Source organism: Protobothrops mucrosquamatus, unplaced genomic scaffold, assembly GCF_001527695.2.
Source record: "Protobothrops mucrosquamatus isolate PMUCROS unplaced genomic scaffold, P.Mucros_1.0 scaffold5211, whole genome shotgun sequence".
Taxonomy (NCBI): domain Eukaryota; kingdom Metazoa; phylum Chordata; class Lepidosauria; order Squamata; family Viperidae; genus Protobothrops; species Protobothrops mucrosquamatus.
This window is the reverse complement of record NW_015391079.1, coordinates 21,124-36,067: the sequence shown is the minus strand read 5'-3', so window position 1 is coordinate 36,067 and position 14,944 is coordinate 21,124. Positions and strand designations below refer to the sequence as shown.

General features: G+C 44.3%; 1 protein-coding gene across 1 annotated transcript in view; it reads right to left on the bottom strand.

Moving 5' to 3' along the window:
- Positions 1–14,944, bottom strand: part of LOC107299641 (voltage-dependent N-type calcium channel subunit alpha-1B-like) — a gene marked incomplete at both ends in the record, with an annotated part of 44,603 nt that overhangs the window by 15,556 nt on the left and 14,103 nt on the right. The window contains 4 exons of the mRNA XM_015828998.1: positions 2,098–2,187; positions 3,588–3,644; positions 8,730–8,845; positions 12,168–12,271. Of these exons, the coding sequence (XP_015684484.1) occupies positions 2,098–2,187; positions 3,588–3,644; positions 8,730–8,845; positions 12,168–12,271 (367 nt within the window). The remainder of the gene's footprint in view (positions 1–2,097; positions 2,188–3,587; positions 3,645–8,729; positions 8,846–12,167; positions 12,272–14,944) is intronic.

The window sequence follows — 14,944 nt, the reverse complement described above, 5'->3', positions numbered from 1 at the left end:
ACGTAACCTCTCCAAAAGGTTGGGGACCCCTGCTCTAGGTGGATAACCAAATCTGTGGGGCTCTTTATCCATTTACCCAAACTTGTTCTGCTCTCTCTTTATGAATGGGATCCATCTGGCTGAGGCAAAGGCTCTCTTCATTTCAGCAAGGCAGCTGCATCGACAACGCTGCCTTTGTTTGTCCATGAAAGATTTCACGTTTGTAATTGGATCAATTATAACCAGTAATACTAATAGAAATGATAGCAGGAGTCACAACGGTGTGTAATATGTCTGGTTCCTTTGCCTGGCATAAGCACACGCAGGATTGCAGCTTTCGTCTTTACGAGGCTTCAGTGTGTATTTTTCTCCTGCATTTGGAAGATCATTAAATCTCCACCCGATCTTTTCTTTAATCAAGCAAATTCTATCACTGGCCACCACATGTTGCTTTGGGAAGTGATTACGAGGTTCTTGCAGACCAATTTAAGGGAATTAGAAAACAACTCATAAAACAGAACAGTTGGCAAAAGGTCCCTGCCGGTCAGCACTTTTTGGGGCCAGTGGGTAATTATACCGTAAATTTCCTACAAGCTGTCATAAGCGCGTCAAGAAATTATCCATATTAAAACGCTATAAAGCCGACACCTTCAGCCGTTAAGAGCGTGCCATTTCTGAGACGCGGGAGGAAGCGCACGCATGAGAAAATTCTAAAACCGGGGACGGAATCCAGATGAAGTGAAGTCCTTCCAAGGGGAAAATGTTACACTTCGGTTTTATGTAAGACCAAATATGAGTCACATTCCTAGCCCTCTGTGGATGTGGAATTCAGATCATGGGTCCCTTTGGTTTGTGAAGTTTCAGCAGAAACTGGGCTGTTCTCTAACAAGGATGCTTTTGTTCTAGTGATGCTGTGTGCTTTCTGCCTTCAGACTTTTTAAATCCTACAATTCTAGCCCTCAGCAACACAGCGGAGGACTGCTGCTAACAGACCTGCTTATGGCAACCCCTTCCTTTGAAAAGGGGAGCAGACTGGATCCAGTGCTCAAGGATCTTAATGTCCACCTCCAGCTAGAATATCCAAATAAAAGTCCAGGATTACTTTCATTTCTGAAAATCTTACTGGTTTATTGAATACTTGGCATGATGTAGGTGAAGGGAAACTAACCCTAAAATCCCAAGGCATCTAACCATAGCATATAACAATGACATTCCCAATCAAAGACCCCCCCCCAGATGTCCACGTAGCTCCCGTAAATCATTTCTCTTTGTTATGAGAACCGTCTGCTATCTTCTTCACACCTGCTAGAACGTCCTTGAAAAAGTTCCAGACAGTTTTCTCTCAAAAAAAAAACTGAAGAGGTTTCGTTTCTCTAACTCACCCACTCGAAAGCATTTCACACACACACTCACCCCACTTACTCTAATGGCAAGGCACATGGCTGCCAAATTTTCACTCTTGACACTTGAGCAAAAAAAGGTAAAGGTTTCCCTGTCCGTCAAGTGTCTGACTCTAGGGCACGGTGCTCATCTCCATTTCTTAGCTGAGAGAGCCAGCGTTGTCCGAAGACATTTTCCGGGGTCATGTGGCCAGCACGGCTATAGGCCAAGGCGCACGGAATGCTGTTACCTTCCCACCAAAGTGGTACCTATTTATCTACTCGCATTTGCATGCTTTCGAACTGCTGAGTTGGCAGGAACTGGAGCAAGGAACGGGAGCTCGCCCAGTCGTGAGGTGCTTGGGTCTCAAACCTGGGTGCTGGCTTTTCAGCTGAAAGCTCAGCACCTTTAGCCACTGAGCCATCGCGCCCCCTGGACCCTAAGCAGCTGGTCATAAATGCTTGTTGCGTTGAAGGAACACTGGAAAGAAACTGTTACCCTTCCATTCGGGGTTGAGACCTTCCCAAATGCATTCAGTTGGTCAATGGGAGATGAATCTGGAGCCTGATCTATCTGCATTCTTCTTAGCCTACTTCCCAAACTGGCATCCTGTAACTAAACACGGGCCACCCCTGGGATTGAGTTGACAATGTGTTTTGCTCATTTATGACCCTGAACCTCTGCCTTTGGAACAGAGACCGTTTGCCAGAGAAGGAGAATGTCCCTCATTAGACTTACCCACAGAGCAAACATCTGTGAAGTGATCTTCTCCTTCTTCAGCATGGATTAAATCATTTTTGCTTTTCTTTATCGTCGCTCTTTTTAGCACTAGATACCAAAAGTGGGGAAGGGGGGCAGAAAAGGGGAGAAATAGGCAATAAACGACAGGGCCATTAGCTTTCAGCAGAGACTCAAACTTCTTCAACTTTCTGCAGCTCTGAGACTCAAATTGCTTTCCATCTGAAGGATGGCTTCAAAGCATCCATAGACCAATCACTTGACAGCCTAGCAACCCCTCAAGAGTTCGTTTTTTCCATCCTTTCCTGGCAAAGACCATTATTTATTTAGCCTTCCAGCTAAGCACAGCTTCCTTCAACCATCTCTGAACATCTTCAAAGCAATCAAAACAGGGGCCGAGGATGGATGTTGGTGAAGCTGCAACTCATAACTACTTTTTTTCCCCCATAGTGGCCTTACATCAGAATCAAGCAAAGCCAAGGAAAAGTCTCCCTGTTGTGCTATTAAAATCATAATTTTGCTGCTTTCCAATGGACCGTGATCGGGAGGTGCCCGCTCCACGATTTCAGCATTGAACATAATTTGACATAATGTCCCAAAACAACGCTGTTCACCAAGAATGCTGTCCCAGTCTTGATTCTCAAGTGTTTTTGTGCCTCCAGTTCTCAAGGACCAATAATTTAGCCAATGAGAAGGGGTCTTTAAAAAAAAAACCCTCCAAAATCACTGGTGTCATATATCAATGTTCCCATTCCAAATAACACTAGATTAGATGTTAGCCTTAAGGCGGTAAACAGTATGATGATAACAAAAGCTAGCTTGATGACTTTGGGGAAGTCATTTTCTCTCTCAGCCCATCGTATCTCCATGGGATTTTGCTGTGGGAAAATGGGAAAAAGGAACATTTTATCCACTATGTTGAGCTGCTGAACCAAAGGCGGGATATCAATAGAACAACTCAACATAGTGAGGGGTCCTTGGTCCTCTCTGAGCTGGTTTGTTTCCTTGCAGACATTTCGTGACCCATTTCATTTCATTTCAGCCCTGAGCTACAAATATTCTCCTTTTATCGGAAATAAAAAAAAAAAAATTTGAATCAATCTGTGTGAACTCTCATTCTATAAGCCAGGGGTCTTCAAACTTGACCCTTTTATGAGTTGTGGACTTCAACTCCCAGAATTCCTCAGCCAGCGTGCCTGGCTGAGGAATTCTGGGAGTTGAAGTCCACAAGTCATCAAAGGGCCAAGTTGGAAGACCCCTGCTATAAGTGAAAGGCAGATTCTGAGCTGTTCGTGGTGCTGAAATATTTTTCTGTTCTTACTTCTAAGTTCGGTTTCTGTATCTATCCTGCCATTTGTATTAAAATAGGGGTCTTCCAACTTGGCCCCTTTATGACTTGTGGACTTCAACTCCCAGAATTCCTCAGCCAGCATGCCTAAAAGCTATAGAGTCAACATACAAGGAGAGAAATGCATAGCCAGGAGACTCACCATCCAAGGGAGATTTCTCTTCAGCGTTCTTGTCTTCTTCTGCTAACATCACCTCCTCTGAAAACACAGAAAGAACCTTGCTTAGCCTTGTATCACTTGGGGACACGAGAGAGAATCACAGCACCTCTAAACACGTTATAATCAACAATGGGGATACTTTAGAGAAAAGTCTTCGAACTGAGTTGGTTGACACATTTCAGGTTTCTGGAACTTATTTGTTTTTAAATATTCTGAGAATCCCCGTAGACAAATATTCTGAGATTTATCAAATAGAACCTGGAGAGGGAAGGGAGAGGAAGGGGAGGGAAGGGAAGGGAAGGGAGAAGGGAATGGAATGGAATGGAGAAAGGGAAGGGAAGGGAAGGGAAGGGAAGGAAAAGAAAGGAAAGGAAAGGAAAAGGAAAGGAAAGGGATAGATCTCAAACCAAAGGTCACTTACGATGTTTCCACACTCTTAATTATGGGGTCCTATTCTTGTCTCCACAATTTGTTAATTTAAAAATGTATAGGTTAATATCAATTCAACAAGAAGCTCAACACGGCTATAAAATAAAATCGTCAAAGAAAAACGGGAAAGACGTAGTAAAAGGATAGTAAAAGACCGTCCGTATTTTTTTTAAAATCCATCGGTGAAAATGGTGTAACTTTAACCGTTGTTAGGGTAGAGATTGGAGTAAAACCTTCTTGCACATTCTTCCTGATTGGACTAAAGACGCCCCTCGGGGGAAAAGCCACATTCATTCTGCCTTTCCCTGTTGCAGACTGAACTCATTAATGTGCAGGTCAGTGTGTCTATCTCAACAGCTAAGCAACGCCAAAAATAATAATAATAATAATAAAATAACAAGCTAACAAAAAGTAGCTGGTGTTGATTGTTCTAATTTTCTTCTCTCCGTTTTTCTTTTCTTTTTTGGCTTGACCGGTTAAGGAAAAAAATAAAGAAAATAGTCATCACTTCTGGAGAGACACCCCTGGTAATAGACAGGAATTATTTGGCAACAGCAAGACAAGGAAATAGCAAACATGTTGCCTGCTGTTTGTAATCATCTGGCTCCTGTTAAAAAATTAATAAGGATTTGACAGCAGAGACCAACCTTAAGGCATGCAAATATTTCCGTGCGTAAGAGGGACAGGCCGTGAATTAACTCTCAAGTTGTTTACATACCCAGCCTCGTCTCTTCTTGACTCTTCGTATTTGTTATATTCATGAGCATCCCTTTCATAAAACAAACCATTCAGACACATGCGGTAGGATCCAAAGCTGGCCGAGGGGAATATGTTTATAAGTTGCTTATGGGAAGAGGCAAAATGTGGGGGAAGGTAGCAGCAGGCTAATTATAAAAAAGATGTTGAGACTCTGGAAAGAGTGCAGAGAAGAGCAACAAAGATGATTAGGGGACTGGAGGCTAAAACATACGAAGAACGGTTGCGGGAATTGGGTGTGTCTAGTTTAATGGAAAAAAGAAGGACTAGGGGGGACATAATAGTAGTATTCCAATATCTCCGGGACTGCCCCAAAGAAGAGCGAGTCAAGCTGTTCTCCAAAGCACCAGAAGAAGGCAGGACAAGAAGCAATGGATGGAAAATGATCAAGGAGAGAAGCAACCTGGAACTAAGGAGAAATTTCCTGACAGAACAATTAACCAGTGGAACAACCTGCCTGCAGAAGTGGTGGGTGCAATNGGAAAGGAAAGGAAAGGAAAGGAAAGGAGAGGAGAGGAGAGGAGAGGAGAGGAGAGGAAGGGAAGGGAAGGGAAGGGAGAAGGAAAGGGAGGAGGGAATGGAATGGAAGGGAATGGAAGGGAAGGGAAGGAAAGGGAAGGAAAGGAAAGGAAAGGGAAGGGAAGGAAAGGAAAGGAAAGGAAAGGAAAGGAAAGGAAAGGAAAGGAAAGGAAAGGAGAGGAAGGGAAGGGAAGGGAGAAGGAAAGGGAGGAGGGAATGGAATGGAATGGAATGGAAGGGAAGGGAAGGGAAGGGAAGGAAAGGGAAGGGAAGGAAAGGAAAGGAAAGGAAAGGAAAGGAAAGGGATAGATCTCAAACCAAAGGTCACTTACGATGCTTCCACACTCTTAATTATGGGGTCCTATTCTTGTCTCCACAATTTGTTAATTTAAAAATGTATAGGTTAATATCAATTCATCCAGAAGCTCAACACGGCTATAAAATAAAATCATCAAAGAAAAACGGGAAAGACGTAGTAAAAGGATAGTAAAAGACCGTCCGTATTTTTTTTTAAATCCATCGGTGAAAATGGTGTAACTTTAACCGTTGTTAGGGTAGAGATTGGAGTAAAACCTTCTTGCACATTCTTCCTGATTGGACTAAAGACGCCCCTCGGGGGGAAAAGCCACATTCATTCTGCCTTTCCCTGTTGCAGACTGAACTCATTAATGTGCAGGTCAGTGTGTCTATCTCAACAGCTAAGCAACGCCAAAAATAATAATAATAATAAAATAACAAGCTAACAAAAAGTAGCTGGTGTTGATTGTTCTGGTTTTCTTCTCTCTGTTTTTCTTTTCTTTTTTGGCTTGACCGGTTAAGAAAAAAAATAAAGAAAATAGTCATCACTTCTGGAGAGACACCCCTGGTAATAGACAGGAATTATTTGGCAACAGCAAGACAAGGAAATAGCAAACATGTTGCCTGCTGTTTGTAATCATCTGGCTCCTGTTAAAAAATTAATAAGGATTTGACAGCAGAGACCAACCTTAAGGCATGCAAATATTTCTGTGCGTAAGAGGGACAGGCCGTGAATTAACTCTCAAGTTGTTTACATACCCAGCCTCGTCTCTTCTTGACTCTTCGTATTTGTTATATTCATGAGCATCCCTTTCATAAAACAAACCATTCAGACACATGCGGTAGGATCCAAAGCTGGCCGAGGGGAATATGTTTATAAGTTGCTTATGGGAAGAGGCAAAATGTGGGGGAAGGTAGCAGCAGGCTAATTATAAAAAAGATGTTGAGACTCTGGAAAGAGTGCAGAGAAGAGCAACAAAGATGATTAGGGGACTGGAGGCTAAAACATACGAAGAACGGTTGCGGGAATTGGGTGTGTCTAGTTTAATGGAAAAAAGAAGGACTAGGGGGGACATGATAGTAGTATTCCAATATCTCCGGGACTGCCCCAAAGAAGAGCGAGTCAAGCTGTTCTCCAAAGCACCAGAAGAAGGCAGGACAAGAAGCAATGGATGGAAAATGATCAAGGAGAGAAGCAACCTGGAACTAAGGAGAAATTTCCTGACAGAACAATTAACCAGTGGAACAACCTGCCTGCAGAAGTGGTGGGTGCAATGACATTGGAGGTATTTAAGAAGAGACTGGACAACCATTTGTCTGACATGGTATAGGGTTTCCTGCCTGAGCAGGGGGTTGGACTAGAAGACCTCCAAGGTCCCTTCCAACTCTGTTATTCTGCTTCAATGTATGTGCTCATGTTCAGCCTACATTGAGAGATGGCCATGACTTGTCATTCTGGTGCTCCCTGTTGTGCAGAGGCCATCGTGATGTTCAAAAATTGCCTACTATAGGTCAACAGCCATATGCCCTGGGATGTTGTAAAATCTTCCTCCTAATTTCGGAATACTGCTTTCGCATCAGTTTATTATTTTCTGCCTCATCATTGCCCAAGCTTCTCAATTCTCCAGAGCTCGAACAGATGCCAAATTGATAGAGGGGAAAAAAAAATGAAACGGGTCTTGTGTCTCTAAAAATCCAAAGGAGTTTTTTAAAAAAACGACAACAACTCTCCTATACAAACTCCACCCCAATATGCGACATCTACTGTAGTCTCTAAGATACATATTAGATCCAAGATGCTAGTCAACTCCAAAGTGTAAGCAATTTTATACACACACAAACACACAATTCAGTATAACATAGAATCGTAGGATGAAAGGCACCTTCATTCACAAGAAAGGGTCGTACAATTCACCCAATGAATGTCTTGCTTAGCAACAAAAAAATTGGGGCTAGGTTAGGGTGGTAAGTCAGGGAAACGGAAGAAATGAAGTCAACAAACCATGAATAGTCGGGGTTTTATTGCTCTGCACTGGGAAGATAACATCAAGACAATCGGCTCAACGTTAGTGGCGTGGCGGAAAGAGAGAAGGCCGGGCGGGAAATTCGCATGCAAATCAATGGCCGGTCTGTCAATTGCATGAAGCTTCTTTAGGATTGTGAGAGGACATGGAACGAGTAAGTGCTTCTTCCCTGGGGTCAGCATTAGGTGGCTACTTTCTTCGTTTGCCCCTTCAAACATCTCTGGTTTTTCCTTTTCCTTTCTTTTAATTTTTTTTTTTAAATAATTGGAACCGTGTTCTTTCTGCCAGATTCAGTCTGGGTCACGGGATTGGACTGGTGCTGGAGCTCATCGTCAAGATCTCTACCAGAATGTCTGTCTGTCTGTCTGTCTGTCTGTCTGTCTATCTATCTTTCATCTACAGTATCTATCTATCCATCCATCCATCCATCCATCCATCCATCCATCCATCCATCCATCCATCCATCCATCCATCCATCCATCCATCCATCTATCTATCTATCTATCTATCTATCTATCTATCTATCTATCTATCTATCTATCATCTGGTTTAATTCGGTTTAATTCTGGTTTAATTTGGTTTAATTCGGTTTTACAGGGGGGGATTGTATATATGCCTTTGTTTTAAATATGTTGTGAGCCGCCCTGAGTCCCGTTGGGAGAAGGGCGGGATATAAATTAAATTAAATAAATAAATAAATAAATAAATAAATAAATCTATCCATCTATCTATCTATCTATCTATCTATCTATCTATCTATCTATCTATCTATCTATCTATCTATCTATCTATTTATCTATCTATCTATTTATCTATCAACTATCTATCTATCTATATCTATCATCTATCTATCTATCTATCTATCTATCTATCTATCTATCTATCTATCTATCTTTCATCTATCTAGCTTTCATCTATCTATCTAGCTTTCATCTTTCATTCTGGGGCCAAAGTTGCTTCCGGACATGACGCATGCATTCAGCACGGCATGTATATTTGCCTTCATTCGTATTCTTCCTGCGTAGGAATCTTCCATCGTGGCAGCTTTGATTTCCCTCCCAAGGCCAGGGGGGGGAAAAAAATTTTTCCTCCAACTTACCTGCTTTAAAGATCCACTCCAAGTATCCGTTAAGCTCTCTTTCGATCTGCTGCTGTCTTCGTAGTTTCAGGAAAGCTCGCCGGTTTTCAACTCTTTCCCGTTCTTTGGCAAACTCACTGCGGAGAAGAAACAGATGAATTTGAGTGCAACCTTCATCCCAGTGATTCCTTTAACGGCTGTGGCAAGAGAGGTCATACAAATGGGGCAAAACTCACTTAACACATTGTCTCTCTTAGCAACAGGAATGTTAGGCTCCATTGTGGTCATAAATCAAGGGCTAGCTGTATAGGACTCTTTCCTCTGCCTCTGCCATTTCTGAAAATCTGAGAAATACGATTTTCTCTCTTTCTTTGACCCTTTTCTCTCTCTTTTCCTTTCTTTTTCTCCCCACGGCCCCTCCCAAGGGGGCAGGAGGTTGAGCGGAAATGAATTCTCCAGGTGGGGACACTAAAATAGGTCAGGGGAGATAGATGGATTGTGCCTATTGTTGCAGCAGGGGGAAAAAATGATGCCCAGGAAAGGGAGACAGAGTCTCAATGTGTAAAAATATGATTAAAAAAGGGCTTTGTGGCACCCCAAGGCTGTGAAGCCAAGGTCTTTGAAGAAGGACAGAGATTATTAGGGGATTGGAGACTAAAAGATAGGAGGAACGGTTGCAGGATGTGGGTATGGCCAGTCTAGAGAAAAGAAGGACCGGGGAGGCACATGATAGCAGTCTTCCAATATCTCAGGGGCTGCCGCAAAGAAGAGGGGGGTCAACCTCTTCTCCAAAGCGCACAAAGGCAAGACAAGAAGCAACGGATGAAAATTCATCAAAGAGAGATTCAATGGTGGTGAATTCAAGGGATGCTGTTGGTTGCCACAATATAAAAAAGATGTTGAGACTCTGCAAAGAGTGCAGAGAAGAGCAACAAAGATGTTTGGGGGACTGGAGCCTAAAACATATAAAGAACGGTTGCAGGAATTGGGTATGTCTAGTTTGATGAAAAGAAGCACTAGCGGGGACAGGATGGCAGTCTTCCAGTATCTAAGGGGGGCTGCTGGGTCCTCAGTTTATCAACCTCGGAAGGATGGAAGAATGAGTCAATCTTGAGCCGGTTAGGATCAAACTGCTGGCAGTGGGCAGAGTCAGCCTGCAGTACCGCATTCTAACCACTGCGCCACCAGAGCTCCTAATGCAACAGCCGATCAGCTACAGCAAGAGCAACAGCACTCACTTATATACCACTTCATAGTGCTTTACACCCCTCTCTAAGCGGTTTACAGAGCCAGCACATTGCCCCCCCAACCATCTGGGTCCTCACTATACCGGCCTCAGAAGGAGGGAAGGCTGAGTCAACCTTGAGTCGGTTAGGATCGAACTCCAGACTGTGGACAGAGTTAGCCTGCAATACGGCACTCTAACCACCGCGTCACCACGGCTCGTACAGTTAAAACCTACAGTTCCAGAAAGCTGGTCTTGTATCAGATTAGTTCACTGGTCCAGTTAGATCCATGTTGTCTCCTCTGGCAACTTCCTAGCCTTTCAAGCTGAATTATTTCCCACTGTGAAGATGCTGAGAATCAAAACTGGGGCATCGTGCATGCAAATCAAGCACTGTACCTACTGAACTACAGCTGATCTGGTAAAATCTAGGCCACCAGAAGATGCTTTATGTCAAGTAAAAGACGACTAATTTTCAGAGTGACCGGCAAGAACATCTGTAAGGTTTCTGAAAGGTGCTTTTAAAAAAAATAAAGAAAAAAGGCAACGGGACTGTTTTTTATTTGAGGAGGAAGAAGGAAAAATTTCACTTCTTACCCAAGAATCCAAGCTTCATCAATTGTAATTGCTTTTTTTTTTTTTAAGCACCTCTGAAACAACCATGATCTGGATGACTGGGAATCTCCATAGAGGTATGGCGAACGGTTGCAGGAATTGGGTATGTCTAGTCCAGTGACAAGAAGAACTAGGGGTGACAGGATAGCAGTGTTCCAATATTTGAGGGGCTGCAGTAAAGAAGAGGGGGTCCAACTTATTTTCCAAAGCACAAGAAGGCAGGGCAAGAAGCAACGGATGGAAACTGAACGAAGAGAGAAGCAACCTAGAACTAAGGAGAAACTTCCTGACAGTAAGAACAATCAACCAGTGGAATGGCTTGCCACCAGAAGTTGTGGGTGCTTCATCACTGGAGGTTTTTAAGAAGAGATCGTACAGCCGTTTGTCTGAAATGCTATAGGGTCTCCTGCTTGGAGTAGAAGACCTCCAAGGTCCATTCCAGCTCTATTCTGATCGATCGATCCCGTGAAGGATTAGAGTCATATTCTTCTTGACTCATAAGGCTACTTTGAAGAGGATCTGGGCCAAGGAGTAGGTTAGGAAGGTCGTCCTAAGGAAGACTTCTAGGACAGCGGTTCTCAACCTATAGGTCGCGACCCCATTTGGGGTCGATCGACCATTTCACAGGGGTCACCAAGCAAGGCTGTCTGCCATTTTTTTCCCCTTTTCCGGCGGGTGCCTTACCTCCCTTGGGCTGGGCCAGCTGGTGGTCGGCCTGCTCCGTCTCTGCCGCTTGCCAGCTATGCCTCGGCCGGCACAGGGGGCGGAACCACGCATGCGTGGCGCTCCCGGGCAGGGAAAGTCCTCGACTTACGACCGGTTGGGTTGTCCTCGACTTACGACCAGTTTAGTCCTCGACTTACGACCAGTTTAGTCGACTTACGACCGGTTTAGTCCTCGACTTACGACCGGTTGGGGGTCGCGGCATTAAAAAGGTTGAGAACCACTGTTCTAGGAGATCAGCAGGCTGACTTGCTCCCACATCCCTTCCCTGGAAAAAGCCTAGCTTCATACTGCAGTGCCTGCATTATTCATATCAGCTCAGAGGAGCTGAGGAACGGAGAACAAGCTTCCTTCTGCAACTCAACAGCAGCGCGCGAGAACCTAGATTCCCCCCAAGGGGAAAGATCAAAGCAACCCAGAACGTAGAAAGAGACCACGGAGGCAGGGAGGAGACAATGCATTCTTGATGCCATCTGTCTTCAGTAATTGATGCAACATGGTTTTGTAGACCTCCCTCCACTCAACTATGATGAGTCTGATCTTGGCTAGAAAATTGATACTTTATACTCTCTCTAACACTGTTGATGTTACCTGGTTTGGGAATGAAACGTCTGCAAGAAAACAACCAAACTCAGAAAGCACCAAGGACCCCACAGTCCTCCTCCCCCTCCACTCCTCCTCTCCCCATACCCCCCTTCTCTCTAGCACTGATGATGTTACCTAGCTGGGTCATGAAATGTCTGCAGGAAAACCACCACGCTCAGGGAGCACCAAGGACTCCACAGTTGAACCCTGAGCTGCAAATATTCTCTTCTCTCAGCTCTTCTTCCCGGAATGGAGATTGGCCCACCCACCCCGCAAACGCAGGGCAGAAGAGTGAGGAAAGGGGTCCTTACCCTGATAAGACACCAAGGACCAGGTTGAGCATGAAGAAGGAGCCGATGATGATGAGGGGGATGAAGTAAAGCCAGTTCCACATGTTCCCTGCAGCGTCGTTGGTCTGGAAAACAGAGAGGTGGGGTGAGCAGGCATCAAAATCACACCACCAACCCATCCGGAGATGGTGTACAGGCAGCCCTCGACATACGACCGCAAGGGAGCCCCAGATTTTTACCGTCGCTAAGCGAGACATTTGTTCAGGGAATTTCGCCCCATTTTACGACCTTCCTGGCCACTGCTGCTAAGCAAATCACGGCAGTTTGTCAAATTAGTCATGCGGTTGTTCAACAAATCTGGTTTTCCTGTTGACTTTGCTTGTCAGAAGGTCCCAAAAGAGGATCGCGTGACCCCGGGGACGCTGCAACCGTCCTAAGTACATGCCAGTTGCCGAGCCTCCGAATTTTGATCACCTGACCAGGGGGATGCTGCGGACGGTCGCTAAGTCTGAAAAAGGGCCGTAAGTCACTTCTTCCAGTGCCGTGGTCACCTCCAACACTCACTAAATGTTGTGAGTCAAGGACTACCTGTTTCTGGAGGCCGCTGGGAAGACAGGTGTCGTTCCTCATATATTTTAGGCTAGCTATCAATCTCCGTGCGGGTCGCCAGGAGGGGAAAATGACTTGATGGCACATAACCAATCTATCCATTCATCCATCAAAAAAAAAAAGCTGAACAAGAACAATGATATTGCAATTTGCTCCGATGCAAACAGAAACACTCCCGTTTTAGCAAACGTGTGATGTGTTTTTATTTATTTATTTGTTGCCTGAATACTTTCTGCCCAATCAACCAAATCTGTGTTTAAGGCGCTGAAATCCATTTACTCCCACCCCCCGTCACCCCCACCCCCATTAGGGACAACTCCGCTCTCGTGGAAAATGCCGAATTCTTAACGTTTGACTAATTCCTTCCCTTCTCCCCGTCCGTGTAACATTGAAGCCCTAAAAAAAGGCTCCTTAACTCCTGTAAACTGAAGCCAGATGAACAGACCGGGGGCCTCAGAAGCTAGCGGTTAAGTGCAAACAACCAGAGGGCAACATGTAGCCTTCCAGATGTTGGTGAATTTTTTTACTCTCTCTTGGCCATGTCCAACATCTGGAGACTCGCCTGTGGCCTAAGGTGCAAAGACGAAGCAACGGATGGAAATTAATCAAGGAGAGAAGCAAACTAGAGCTAAGGAGGAATTTCCTGACAGTCAGAACAATTAATCGGTGGAACAGCTTGCCTCTAGAAATTGTGGATGCTCCATCATTGGAGGTTTAAGAAGAGATCGGACAACCATTCTTCTGAAATAGTAGAGAGTTTCCGACAGATGAAACTCTTCAAAAGATCTTCGAGGCATTGTTTACCTTAAAGAATCTTTTATTCGAGTAGCATAATATCAGCACTACATAATCGAAGCCAAAGACTGAATTCCCCTCCCCTGGGCACGTAGTATCAAAGCACAATTCCCTCCTCCAATTAACAGTCATAAATCACATTCCCCAATTAGCTTAAAGCGTGGGCTTCCTTTCCAGTTCTCCAGCCTGCCAATTCCTTATCAGCTCTGGTTACAATAACCTTGATTCTCACCCTAAGTTTAGTGTTGTTATGTCTAGCTGGACTCTCATTCACATCCCTCCCCCCTCCCAACATCATCTAACTCTAAAAGCGAAAGGGTAAAAGATGGCTACATTTCCATCTGTTGTCAATGCAAAACATCTGATGTTAGCAGCATTGACAGTTTCTTTGGCTAAGCAGGGGGTTGGACTAGAAGATCTCCAAGGTCCCTTCCAACTCTGTTATTATTTTACACTCTAAGAGAATGTGACATCCATATATTGTTGTTTCCCATTGAGAAATCGAATGTGGGAGACACTCTTCACCTCACTCCAAAGCAAAGGAATAGTGTAGGGTCTCCTGCCTCAGCAGGGGGTTGGACTAGAAGATCTCCAAGGTCCCTTCCAACCTTCCAATTCTGCTATTCTGAGTAAAATCAAGGGAAGGATTGGTGCTCGCCTCCCTAAATACGTCAGGACAAAATTGAGAACAAGGGTGATTTCTCTTGTAAAACAAATAGATCATTTTAATGAAGAAAAGAGAAAGGTAAGCTGAATGTGTGTGACCACGTGGACATGTCGCCACTATCTGGGTATTTTTAGAAAAGAACAACGGTGCTTTTGCATAGAAATAGCTCGATCCAAGTCTTCTTTCTCTGCTTCTGGTTCCCAGCTGCGCAAGGAGGGTACTCAATTTTATTTTATTTTTTTTCCCTCTCCCTACCAGATCTGAATCTGCATGCATTTCCATGAACACTGAAGAATCCTGGAGACTGCCGAGTCAAGGAATAAAGATATTGTGCTGCAAATGTTGCTGCACGCAAAGTCACAAAAGGGAGGCCAAGGATATTAGGAACCTGCAGACGCCAGCTAAATCTCCACTATGTAGAATGAGATGGAAGCTGAAGTCTTATTTTCCAAGTACCAAGCTAGGAGCTACTGTATATAAACAGGGAGCATTTTACACTGCCTATCACTGATGATGTCACCTAGTTGGGTAATGAAATGTCTGCAAGACAACAATCAAGCTCAGAGAACATCAAGGATCCCACAGTTGTCCTGCTCCTCCTCCTCCATTCCACAAACCCCATTCCCTTCTAGCACTAATGATGATACCTACTTGAGTAATGAAACATCTGCAAGAAAACAATCAAGTTCAGAGAACACCAAGGACCCCACAGTTCTTCTCCCCCCCC